The 13,902-nt window shown below is 35.1% G+C and overlaps 1 protein-coding gene and 1 pseudogene across 1 annotated transcript; one reads left to right on the forward strand and one right to left on the reverse strand.

Moving 5' to 3' along the window:
• The first annotated feature begins 1,944 nt into the window (after positions 1–1,944).
• LOC142539253 (uncharacterized) lies at positions 1,945–6,799 on the forward strand (annotated as a pseudogene).
• A 338-nt stretch (positions 6,800–7,137) lies between these two features.
• Positions 7,138–10,463, reverse strand: LOC142539254 (4-diphosphocytidyl-2-C-methyl-D-erythritol kinase, chloroplastic/chromoplastic). Its single transcript, XM_075644561.1, has 11 exons — positions 10,048–10,463; positions 9,802–9,897; positions 9,626–9,694; positions 9,411–9,515; positions 9,268–9,324; positions 8,972–9,172; positions 8,664–8,756; positions 8,484–8,583; positions 7,977–8,076; positions 7,676–7,761; positions 7,138–7,412 (listed from the first exon to the last, which is right to left on the reverse strand). Exons 1-11 carry the CDS (start codon positions 10,261–10,263, stop codon positions 7,312–7,314), a joined length of 1,224 nt encoding a protein of 407 aa, XP_075500676.1. The 5' UTR covers positions 10,264–10,463; the 3' UTR covers positions 7,138–7,311.
• Between the last annotated feature and the right edge of the window lie 3,439 nt (positions 10,464–13,902).

The following is a 13,902-nucleotide window of genomic DNA, read 5'->3' on the forward strand; positions in this document are numbered from 1 at the left end:
CATATCATTGTTCAAGTTGTGATGATCTATATCGACATTGGTAGACATACACGTGTGAGACCCGCCATATTTTTTTATTTTCCAATAACTTGTTTTTTACATGAAAGAAGCTCGAAGACCCCATCGATATATGACTATAGAAGAATCATTTTTTCACATTAATTTTCACAAAATGAGTGTGCTATCCATGACACGATACTCACGCCTTGCAATTCTAACAGAATAATCATTCACAGATGCAATAAGATATTTCTTATCTTTAAAAAGCAATGCATAATTCTCCTCTCTGCGGATTATAGTAGTTTGTTCGCATTTCAGAAGGTACACCGACAGAACTGGGAGGCTTTTCCCCGAAAAGTTTATTAACAAATGATGGCATTTCAGAAATGCTAGAAAGAAATGGTACGACTTGCCTCTACAACTTTTCATGATGTGGTTGACGAGATGATGTTCCCCTCATCAAGATTAGCATGCATATTCACATATTCGTACACATTCACTTCTTCTTCATCTTCAGAATCACTATGTGACATCTCCGGTTCAGTATCACTCCTACAAACATAATAATTAGTGGCCATATCCGGACAAAGAGCTCCTGTATCTAAGCCACCATTGTTTGCTACAAAATTATGTCTTTCTGGATTTGGTTCAGAAGGGCCGGTCATATATTGATCACACGATCCAGCTCCATACTCACTATATATATTGCTCAATCATTCAGTCACGTGCGCAACATATTCTTCTGGCTCATGTAAAGCCCCAGATGTAGAAGTATCGGGTTGGTTATTGAACCTTGAATTCAACATGTGTGGAACATATGATTCATGTTCATTAAAACCAACATTATGATCATTTGGATTTTTTTCTACGTATGAATGCAACATATGCATATTGGGACATTGCATTGTAAACTCTAAAGCGTCATCATCAACAAGATTCACTTGCATTTCATGCCAAGATGATCTCTCCATAAATGAATATTTTTTTGACAACTTCATTGTAACTTCATTGGATTGATTGCTAACATTTTATACACAACTTGATCAAACTCCAACAAAGTAATGGATAGTAATACTCGTGTCGGTCTAATATAAAGAATACTATATTCCATCAATCCATTCTCGACAATAACATGACCATTAAAATATAAAAGCACATCGATAGTAGTCATTCAGAAGAAGAAATTTTTGATATAGGAGGAATTTCGGATATAGGAAAATTTTTAATAAACTAACAGCAAAATTTTGGAGTGAAGAAGTGTGAAAAAGAAAAAAATAGTAGGCAAATAATTTTAAAAATTGTGAAAGTTTTGAGAATGAGTAGCAAAATAAAACGGAGCAGTAGACGTTGCCCATGCTGCCAAGGTGGAAGCACCCGCTGCTATGTCCCGAAAACGCTGCAAAATAATGCATGTCCGCTCTTAACTTTGTCGTTTTGAGCGGTCTCAACTCAAATTATTTTTAAAATACATATTTTTAAAAAATTAATAATAAAAAAAACCCACGTATCCAATTTACCATTAAAATCGTAGTTACTGATGTATAAAATCATTTCGTATTTGATCTGATTTGATTTGATTAAATGTCGATTTGTTTCTTAATATGCTGTATAAGAATGTTTAGAAAATTAATTCGAAAGTCTTTAATGTTAGATGTGCAATTTACTAACGGATTATTTTTACAGATTTTCTTTATCTAAATTTAGTAAATGTTATTATTTCGTGTCAGCATATATATTAAATTATCTTATTTATATTTATATTTATATTTATATTTTTCGATAATTGATTATTAAAAAAAATCAATTATTAATTTTCTATGTTCCAAAAATAAAGATTTTAATAAAAAGTAAAATTGAAAAATGTATAAACCGGATGAAATGAAAGGGCAAAAAAACCCTAATCCGGTCTGTTGAGTTTCCTTTATCAGCCTCGCATTGCCTATCACTCTCCTCTTTCTTTCAATATCCTTCGCTACGCACATTTCGCTATATATATATATATATCTATATTTCTCTCGTTGATTTTTCCCAAAACAAATCCTCCATTCTTCTACAACGATCGAGCACGCGTCGCTCGATTTTTCCATCGATCGATTCGTTTCAGGTGACGCCCCCACACTTAGCTATCTAATTTTGTGATCGATGGGGAATGGCTAGGGTTGGGAGGGACGTGTATTCATTTCGTGTTTTTTCCTCTTGCGATCGGTTATTGATTGCTGTCTGGTATTTTTTTTGATTAAGTAATTGTATATTGGATTGACTGATCTGCGTTGGCATTGCCTATTGATTTACGTGGATTGGCGTGCTTTTGTTCTGTTGTAATTAAATTAATGTGATGAATTTGTTGACGCATTGAATTTGATGTGTTTATCAGTGGATGATAGTTTTCTTTGTGGTGTTTGGTGAAATTTGATGTGTTTCTGGCTTTTTAAGGAATTTCGATTTGAATTTTGATTTTTGTATTGGGTTCTATTTTCATTTTTGGTTTGGGATCATTTATTAGATGTGAATTAATTCAGTGGTTTAATGCTCTTTCACAGCATGACTTGGGAGCATGGAGATTGTGGGAGTAGATTTATATTATTATTATTATTATTATGTGATAAAAATTTTAGCCAAGATGAATGTGGTGGGGTGAAGAGAAAATTATGAATGTGGTTTTTAAGTATGATATGTAGTGAGTTGTAAACACAGCATAAAGTCCATGTTGAGTTATTTAACAAAAGGATGATTTGTTAGATCATGTTGACAAAGATAGCACGAGTAATCTCTTTTGGAATTACTATGATCCAGTATCAGTAAAATACTGATTCCTTCTGTGCAACGGGTTAATGATCTCAAAAACCTTGATACAACAAATTAGGACGTATTATTAAATCCATTTTCTATTATCGAGTTTAGATGTATTTGCATCCATGTGATGTGGATATTATACAAACATTCTAGGATTCAAGTTTTAATTTTTTTCCTTCACGCAATGATAAGATACGGAGATAGATCACGATGATAGGTTTCTAATGAGTATTTTAATGTGAGAAAACATTTGAAGTAAAACATTTTGGACTTGCATGTTATGCATGAAGCTATCAAAGTCATGGCTAGGGTATTGTTCAGGACAATTTGGAGAAAGCCTACAAAATATTGTCGAGATGTTTTTTCAAGTTTGCATTGAAATCAAGAAATATGTGGATGGTCAAATTTCTATTTATTTTATAATATAGAAATTTTTTTTGTAGAAAATGCCCAGGTATCACACAAATTGATGAAATGTGTATAAAGTATACTGGATTAATTAGGTATGTCCAAAGTTAAATGCATAGTTATTTGGGGCGCAAGGCGCACTAAAGCGCTAGGGTAATTTGGGGCCTGAGGCCCGAGGCGCGAGGCGAAGCGCACGCCTTATCGAAGTAAAGCGCATTTGACACAAATTTTAAAATTCAACATATATAAATTATTTTATACTATATAAATTAAATATTTTTCACAAAAATAACAAATAATATAAATAAAAATCAATTAACAGATAATGTAGCATAAATCATAACAAAAAACAAACTCCAATCAGCTAAAATTCATTATTAAGCTGTAAGTGCATCATAGTATATTTAGACGTAGAGACTAGAGAAAGGCCGTTGCAGTGCTGCACGAAAGACGTAAGACGCAGATGACAGAACCAGAAAAAGTTTTAGAATTGACACGTAGAGACTAGAGAAAGGCCGCCGCAGTGCTGCACGCAAAGTCGCATACACAGAGAGAAATTGAGAGGTCGCTAGGGAGAAAAACAGACATATGCAGGGCTTTTTAAAACATAAAATAGGGATTTTGTTTGTTTTTGGTCTTTAAAACTTATTGGGATTTAATTATATGTATAAAATCGTACCATAAATGGCTTTATTGGTACAGGCGCACAAGCGCGCGCCTTTCAGCAGAGGCGCGCCTGGGTCTAGGCGCGCGCGCTTGATTAATGTGTTGCGCGGCGCAGCCAGGCGCTCGCCTTTTATAACTATGGTTAAATGATTAACTTAAATTGTGAATCTGGCCTTTGCTTTCTTTTTCTCTTAGTTTCTTAAAATTCGTTAGAACACGAGGCCAAGTGGAAGCATTTGGATGCATAATGAACCATAAAACTTTTTTAGATAACAGAGTTTTGTTAGGCTAAATTAGGTTATTATGATTGCAATTTGCAAATTAAGCTTACTAACTTGGTTAATGCTGTATGGTGAAAGTTGAATTCTTTTTCTAAAGTAATAATAATTTTGTTGTTAGTAAAGATAAGTTTCAAAGCCCTCCTAGGCACAGCAAGGTGTATGGAACCTCTTTAACGGCAAGGCACAAGCATCGGATAAGGCATGCACATGGCTTCACCCTTCTCATTTTCTATCTTCTTACCAGAACTCTAAATATAGGTCTTGGCTCTCATTGTAATTATATCTTTTTTGTTTCACGTTTTTGCTGAAGTTATTCATAAGATATCAAATGTATGGAACGTGCTAAAAATTATTTATTTCCTTTGAATTTTGGATGGATAATCTGTATTTTGCATGCTGAAAATTGATTTTAATTTTACGACACTTTTTGAAATATGCGTGATTTTTACAAAATATGTAATTTGAGTGCTGAGATTGTAATCTTGTCTGTTGATGGCTCACGGCTGATGCAACACTTGTCTCTAGTGTGGCAGAATTAGAACTCGAAGTTGAGATCATGTCTCCAGCATCAAAATCCAAGTCTAAAGACAAAAAGGCTGGAAAGGAACCTCCAAAGGGTTCTTCTAAGCCTTCGAGCCATGTTAACACCAGTGGCGGGATATCTGCAACTAGATACAATCCTCTTTTGGGAGCATTCCAAACATTTGAGACAACACCAGGGACTTCTGCCAGTCCGTTTCATGTGAATGGTCGTTTCCGAAACATAGATGAAATGGATGATCATATTGGGAATTCATTTGGGACCGGCACCGAGTATGATTCTGTTTCCAATAATGGCAGCTGGTCCGGTGAGTCAGAAGACCATAAAGAAAAAGCACCTCAACCTGTACCTCGTCAGGAGTCGGTACCTGGAGGTGAAAATGACAAAAGAGAAAAAATACGGCAGAAGAATGAAAAAAAACATCAGCGTCAGAAGGAGAGACGAGCTCAAGAACTGCATGAGCGTTGCAGTGGCTATCTTATGTCAAGAAAACTAGAAGCACTTGCTCATCAGCTTGTTGCCATGGGTTTCTCTCAAGAACGAGCAACAATGGCTCTTATACTTAATGAAGGTAGAGTAGAGGAATCTGTAGCTTGGCTTTTTGAAGGAGGTGATGAAGACAAGCACAGGGAACATAATTTGGACGGTGGGGGTAATTTGAAAATTGACATATCAGAAGAGCTTGCTCGTATTTCGGACATGGAAATAAGGTACAAGGCGTCCAAGCAGGAGATTGAAAGAGCTGTAGTTTCCTCTGAGGGTGACCTTGATATGGCCGAAGAAACATTAAAAACGCAGAAGCAAGAGCCTCCAGCTACTCCTCCCAAGCCTGAAACAATGGGTGATCCCCCTACTGCAGCCAACGGTAAGATACCAATGACTCTTATACAGAATGCAGTCAGAGCGCAAGTGAGACCAACTTCATCTGGCATACAACAAAGGGATGAAAAGGATTTCAACTATACCAAAGTTGCAGTAGGAGCAGGCTCGTCAGTCGATCCTGGAAAAAGCACTCAGCCATTGAAAAAAATACCACCAAACTTGGAGTGGGCTAAACCACAGCAGATTGTTGTCCCATCAGATAAAATTTGGGCTACTGCAGGATCTAATCCTTCTGTCTCCTATTCATTAGCATCATCATTACAGTCTTCTCCTCCTCCAGCCAAGACAGAAACCCGTTATATGGCTGTTGGAAATGAGTTAAAGAGTTTGCAGCTTGGATCAGTGAGAGAGCCAGTCATTGTGATGCAACGACCCCAGTCAGTTAATCTGAAGCAGCCTCCTATCTCCAATGTTAGCTCATCTCCTCCGAGTACAGCTATGGGTCGGTATCCTAAGAGTGTCGAAACAGGGAAGGCTATTGGGTTAGTGCCACCTGTTGCTGTCACCAGAAGTCTGAGCTCCAACGATGGTAGTTCAAATATGTACAACTCACTCCATTACCAATCTCAGCAGCAATTTATGCCGGGCCGCAGTAGCTCCATGGATTCTCAAGGGATTACAAGGGGCAATGGCTCGTGGAGTAGAGGAGGGGCATCACCAACAATTGTTCCTGCCTCTTCCCTCGGACTCTTTTCTGGGCTTGGCATCAATGGCTCGTCTGGATCTTCATCCTCAGTGGACTGGACAACCGGAAACTCCATACCACAGTTTGATTACTCTAACATAGACTGGAGTTTGGATCGGGGGTTATTATCGTCTTCAAGGCCTAACGGATTACGGACTGCTCCAAACTATGCCATTCAAAACAATGCTCCTCGTAAATACGATTCATTTCCTTATAGTGTGGGTCTCAATTCTGCTACTAGACCAGTCCTACCCAATGAGAATGGTGCATCACATCCGGGGTTGCAGGAGAGGGTATCTTCCTCTGAACCAAACAATGGCGGCTCTCGGGAGTGGGCATCTCCTTTTGAAGAGAAAGATATTTTTAGTTTACCCCGGACAGTTTGTTTCTTCCCCTTCTCATTGAGTTGAATGTCGAGGAGTTTGATGAATAAAGAAGAAAGAAAGAAAGACTAAAAACGTGCTCAATGTGGTGTTTATGTGCATTTCATCTCGTTGATGTTGCTTAATAGTCAATCCTAGTGGAAAAAGCGTTTTAAGTTCACTTATTTTGCTTCTCTATTTTTCCCCCCAAAACTGCAACTTGCAAGTGCATATCTCGTTATGATCATCTACATTATTTTTACATGATAAGAAAATCAAATTTTTAATATAAATATTAATGATAACATAAAATTTTCATTCTAACAGCTCACGTGGTCAAATATTGCATATTAGCAATCATTTTTTCGTTTCGACCGGGAACGAAACTAGCTTTCGGCAATTGCTGGTGATTAAGAATAGTTGTGGTCTTCGCCACAGGTTGAAAGTCTCCATTTATTCTTTTCTATAATATATAAGTATGTTACATCTTTAAGTTATAACTTGATCAAGAATAGTCATTTTCTGCTGTTATCATTCAATCATAACAAGTGTGTATATTATGTAAAAGGACCAAATGGATTACAACAGGCAGCCTTCATAAACTGAAGCTTTATATCCCTCTGATACAGAAAATGAAATGCTAGAAATCTAAAACAAGGTATATAACAATAATGTCACAATTTTTCTCGATTTTTATTCAATGGACCGAGGAGACAGCGTTGGTGGGGGACAAACATTGGTATAAAACGCTTCCGTGTACCACTGATTCGTCGATCGGGTGATGAAGCTGGCTTCTGCATTCATGGCATAGTTGTCAAAGTAAAGAAAACATAAAATACTCATAAGAACATCAATGCCACAAGAGTTCATATATTTTCGAGTCAAAGTCATGATTCACACTACGAAACGAAAGATCCATGTAGAGGATTCCAGGTAGTTTATGTTGTTTAGAAGTCTTTAGTTGTTCAAGTTTCCATGTGAAAAGTTAACTTTGAATTTGCCAACTTGACATGATTCGAGTGGTGTTTAGTATTTGATAAATGGACTACCAATTTACCTGATAAGAAGACATTCTTATACTCCTCGTCATCAAACACAAACTGAGGAGGGTCCGGAGAACCAACCCCCACAATAGTACTTCCACTGCATCACAATATGAAAATTTTAGTTGCCTACTTGTTTTCTCAAAATCTTGTAATGTCAGTACAAAATCCAATAATTTCGCCGTTCCAAATGTGGCAAAACAAATCAGATAACGCAAGTATCAAGCGATAGCTTATTTACTAGTACTGTGAAAACTTTGCATCTAAAGCGAGGGATCTTGAATTTTCAGATGCCAATAGGTAACTGAAATATACCTCCCAGACATAAAAACAGCATCATACTGTCCTCGACCAGCTGTGATTATGCGCTGTTTTAATCTTTTTAGTGATGGAAGTACTTCAAAAGCCGGAGGTTCTGCAGCGATGGCACCACCAGATGTCAAACCCCAAAAAAACATGAAGTATAATACCCAATTTTAGTATAATACCCAATGTTAGGATGAAACTCGTCCAGAACGTTTTAAATGATGCTGGGCATTACAGACACTTTTAAAACTATTATTAATTATTAGTAGAAAAAAGGAGTCGAGACCAGTGGCAAAATCAAAAATTTATTCAGAGGATGTTTCATTTATCTGGATTTGCAAAACACATTTTTTTAATGAAACTAATCACTTGATATTTTAAAATAATGCATTTGAGGGGACGACCGCATCTACTCGCTTTCCAAGAGGTTGTAAACATTGGAGCTTAACTAAACATGGGATGGCAAAACTTACTGAAAAAATAAGATGGCGATGTAAAAAGTTCTTGAATTCATACCAAGATCATTAACACAAACGTCCTGAGAAATCCCATTCCTCGAAATCTTCTCTAGCAAGGTCAGAGGATCGATCTTGCTGGTTTGATCAAGCCGTAGGTGCTGTGAAACAGACATGGTCGTAAGATTCGGACCATAATAATGTTTCAGTTTAATCTTAACTATCACGTCAACTTTAATACCTTATAAACTTCAGCAGTTGAGCATGCTTCTGGCGGTTTAATGAGAACCATTGGAATGTCTAAAGGAATAGGTGGAGGAATATCTTCAACCACCTGGATGAGAGGGAAAATAGAAATTACTGATAGCTATTACCCAGCATAAAAATAATAATGAAAAAAAATATCTTGAAATGCAAACAAGGACATATTTATTAGCGAGATTGATATAAATTGACAATAATAATAGCCTACAGGAAAATGTACGGAAGTATATAGAAAAAGGCAAAAGATAAGAACCCATGGTGCTCATGTTCGTGCTCGAGACATACCTCACCTCTACCAGTACAATATGCAGCTCCATGCGAGAAAAAGAAAGGAATATCTGAGCCAATCTCACCAGACCACTCTTGTAGCTCCTTTTCAGTGGCAACCAGACCGCTAAACTGATTCGCTGCCCACAAAGCAGTAGCAGCATTGCTGCTGCCACCTCCAAGCCCTGCCCCGGTGGGCACCTTCTTATCAAGATGAATCTAGCAATAAGAATAAAAAACAAGCTTAAGCCAAGTCTATTTCATGACAACAATAATGCCTAACTAGATTTCATCTATAAAAAGTTGAAACTTACCCAAAAGTAATTGTCGCTCCCCGTCTTTTTCCTAAACAGATTAAGTGCCTTTATTATCTGCAAAATGGAGCAAAAGCGTAAATTTCCACGACTGAAATCATCCTAAAAAAAGGATATAAAGAAAGAAAAAGGCCCTATTTTACCAAATTTCTATCATCAAGTGGAACTCCAGGAACATTGGTCGTCAACCGATCCTTCGACTTTGAAGGGGACAAAGAAAACTTTAGTTTATCTCCTAGGCTGATTACCTGAACAACAGAAGGACTATCCCATGTCAGCATTATGAAAACGGGCAAGCTTGCCATTAAACAAGAATTCCAAGCATGAATATGACAAGGACTAAAAAACAGGTACATACATGAAAAAGGGATGCCAAATCATGATAGCCGTCGGCCCTCTTACCGGTCATTCTCAAGAAAACATTAATCTGCAATCCGAATACAAAATATTTAACAAAGTTGAGTAAATACCATGAAGAAGACAATCAATCCTTCGAGCTTTAAGAGGACCACATAATTAAATAAATTCACTTACTTTACATGGAGAAAAAAGAGTGAGCCTTGTCATCCCAGCCTCCTTATCCACTTCATCTGCTAACTTACTCAACTTATCCTCAAGATCATATGACAACTAATAATCAAAATGAAAATTCCAGACACAATCAATCTTTTAAAAATCTCGCCAATAATTTTTGTAAACATAATTTGCCCCCAAAATGCTCAAAGATCATAAAATCTAACAGTTGCTCCTTCACCATAAACAGGGGAAAGAAAACAATACCTCTACTTGTCTTCTGTCATTTCTTGAATCAGAAACCATGGCTTTGATTAACGGGAACCTCGAAACCTGATACTGCCTATAGAAATACGGTGTCCCATTTGGCCTGCACGAAGAAGGCGTGGAAAAAAGTCCTTTCTTGCAAGAATTGAACTGGGTTTTTCCATAGCAGGGAGCAGCATAGAGCTGGTGACTGCAGAGGGAGTGGAAGGAAGCCATCGAATCGAACGGTGGTGGCCTAGTCTGCTCTGCTGCTGTATTACTTTGAATTCATGAGCCGAATTACCTTAAATTAATGAAATGAAAATTGGATCAAATTTGACCGCAAAAATGTGTTGAAAGTCCCGTTTTAAGAAAGAAATAACCCATTTTCCTGTGAACGCAGACATCACGGGGGGGACGAATGACAATGTGCTTCATTTTTTAGAGATTATTTGAATGCGTTTTAGCTTTATTTTAGAGAGGAAAGATTGATTAATTTGTCATATAGTTTTGCGGGTAATTTAATAAAAATTGTATAATGTTAAGAGGAAAATAGATTATTTTAAAATATGAAGCTCTTGCTTATATAATTGGCAAAAAATTTTGTGAGACGGTCTCACGGATCGTATTTTGTGAGACATATCTTTTATTTGGGTCATCCATTGAGAAATATTACTTTTTATGCTAAAAGTATTAATTTTTATTGTGAATATCGGTAAGGTTGATCTGTCTCACAGATAAAAATTCGTGAGACTTGTTGTGTAAGTCTTGAAAGGAAAAACATGGGAGAATCGGTTCTTTCATGGATCTTGATGTTCTTTCTTGTCCTCAAGTGAAATGACAAATAAGAAAAATCATCTCACTTTTGATATATTTAATTATTATAATTATAAAAAATTGCAATTTTGTCGTGTAAGTTTGTTTATTTATGATTTGGATATTCTATGTTATCACATTTTATTTTTAATTGTGTATATTTCGATTTTTAAAATTTTTTTGTCATTTTTTCACTGAAATATATACGTGACACTACTCATATCGATGCATATTGCTTCAAGTCGGAGAAATGATTAAATTTGCACATAAAATAGGCTTGAAAATTTTGACGATACAAATTATCAAAAACATAAAAACAAAATAATATACAAAAAAAATTGTATTTTTGTTTCCATATAATTTAGGTGTTATTGGACTAGTTAAAACATTGGACTCAATCTACTTGTGTTGCATTTGGTAGGCTTTGATATCATTAATAATTAAATTCAATAAAATGTTGTGGGTGCAATTTGTATATTGATTATTTATTCTATTTCAATCATATCATTAATTATTTATCATACGTAAATAAAATTATTGAATTAAAATTAAAATATCATCATTAATATCTTGTTGTTATCTATATTCATTAATTATTAAAAAAGATAAATTTATAATTTATAATCTTATCTCAAATTTAATCACTCAAACCAAATATATTGTTATTTATTCAATATTATTCCGCATCCCGCTAAAAATATTTTACTAGTCATAATATTATTTATCAAAACAAGTTAATCGACCCAATAAAGCGAACCATTAGATTCATCGAGTATATTCATATGTTGCAATACTTTGATATCGTTGGGATTCGATCAAGAAACTGATATAAAATAAATGTGAATGTTCATAAAACAAACTTTCAAATATGATAAGAACATAATCAACAACATTAGACATAATATGTCGAGTATCAAAATAAAGCAAAGTAAATTGATAATAAGTTAAACAAATTTCACCTTAATTGACGAACACGACATTCTAAATAGAGTTTGTATGTCAAAACCTGATAAACCAAAATACAGACAAACAAAATACCAATAAGCAAATTTTTCTCAATGTAAAATAAAATAGCAATCCAGCTAGCAACATAAATATAAACTAACAAAATAAATTTGTAACAAAATAATCAAACAAACAAACTGAAGTCGGTAACGAGTACAATTTTCTTAAAATAGATTTGTCCCCTCTACAAAATGCTTGAGGATCAACGCTTATGGACATCTGCTTCCCAGGATACAACGGTTGAATTGATAGAAAATTAAGCACAAACTCGTTACTTCGACAAACTCAAATCATAGATTCACTTTATTACCAAAACTTAAATGAGGATCAAATGAAATGCTAGCATTATAAAATATAAGAGAATGATAGAATGTGTTTGTAAAAAATATATATGGATCGAAGAGATGGACAAAATATTTATAAACTCCAAAATGCACACCAAAAGACATTTAATATTAATACTCAATTATTCTTACAATTAACTTAAGAATACGAAGAGCCAAAAATCTCCAATTAACTAAGAATGTGGATATCCAAAAGACATTCATACTTTCGTAAACCATAATTTTCATTCAAACTTTAAATGTAATTCAAATTTTCAACAATCCCCCACGTGAATGAAATATCTTGATAATAAAGTTATACAATTGAATCATGTATAGGATAGGTAGGTATTACCCTTTGAACCTTATCTTGTGAAATATATTGCTTTACTAGCTGACCAGTAAACATGATGCTCTTGAAATGTTCTGCCGTTTATGTAAATTAATATATACTCATATAGAAATCTCACTGATATAATTTTGTTTTCATGATTGTATTCGTTTTAACCATGAACATGCCTGGTTCTGTGAGAGGGTCTAGAATTGAGTCGTGCAATTCTTTCTAAATTGTCTTACTTCTCTCTCACATAGGTGATTCTTTATTGAGAACAATCGTCATTGTTCCACCCATTTCTTACTTGTAAGAATCATTAAAAATTTGTATATTTATCCTCCAATTCATTGTTTCACAATAAGAATATACAAGAGATAACCCTTACAGTGATCCACCAAGTCAGTGTAATTAAGTTGTCCCGTTGAACCTATCATAGGTTAGGTTTTTCTTCGCACCAACTTATTCGGTAGGCTTAAGTCTTATTCCCCTCGATGATTTTGCAATTGTCGCTCTATTTAACCCTTCGGTTAGAAGTTCCTATAGTTTATTCGTTGACTTTGCATAGTCAACGGAGATAACATGAGTACGAGGAGGTGTGTATATATCTGATGATGTTGTCTTATATCTCTTAGATATTAATCTTACATTTTCCCTATCGACGATTCTATAGGAGAAACAGTATTACCCATTTAGATATGACGTTACTCTTTTACGACCCACCTAGTAAACCAAATCAAGCGACGGAACGTCAGTAACTTGAAGCATGTGAACTTCCTAGATTTCACTCGTCTCTTCTCACTCATGCACGTTTAACCCAACATCTTTCCCTAAGAAATATAAAAATATGATTCTTGGTAAATATGAACTTATGATTTCGCTCTGCTACAATTATTAGGATCAAACGCTTACAATTATGTCAAAAATTATATTTATTAGTCAAGGCGAGCAGAGAGTACACCTACTTAGATGCTAATGGATAGGGTTGTTAGGCTCATAATTCTGAAGACGTGGGTGTCTATAAGTTGGTGTTGTCTCATATCTCTTAGTGATCTATCTTACCATTTCCCTGCCTCTTGTCATGTCTTCAGCAAAGACAATATTACTCATTAAAATCTAGTGTCACTCTTACACGACTAACTTAGCCAACCAGATCAAGTAACACAATGTCAGCAGTTTGGTGCATGAGAACTTTTCAGAAGGTCATTTATCTCAGTTATTACTCTCACTCATGCATACTTAACAAACCACACGGTCAAGATTTATAAAAATAAATATTTAAAGTAAAAAATTTAAGGCACGGGTGATCTCATGTCTATATTAGTAGTAGTATATATGATAACTGAGCTACTTTTTCAATTTTTAAGAATTTTTAAAAAATGTATTTTATTTTTCTTTCAA

Source organism: Primulina tabacum, chromosome 3 (assembly GCF_025594145.1).
Source record: "Primulina tabacum isolate GXHZ01 chromosome 3, ASM2559414v2, whole genome shotgun sequence".
Classification (NCBI taxonomy): Eukaryota; Viridiplantae; Streptophyta; class Magnoliopsida; order Lamiales; family Gesneriaceae; genus Primulina; species Primulina tabacum.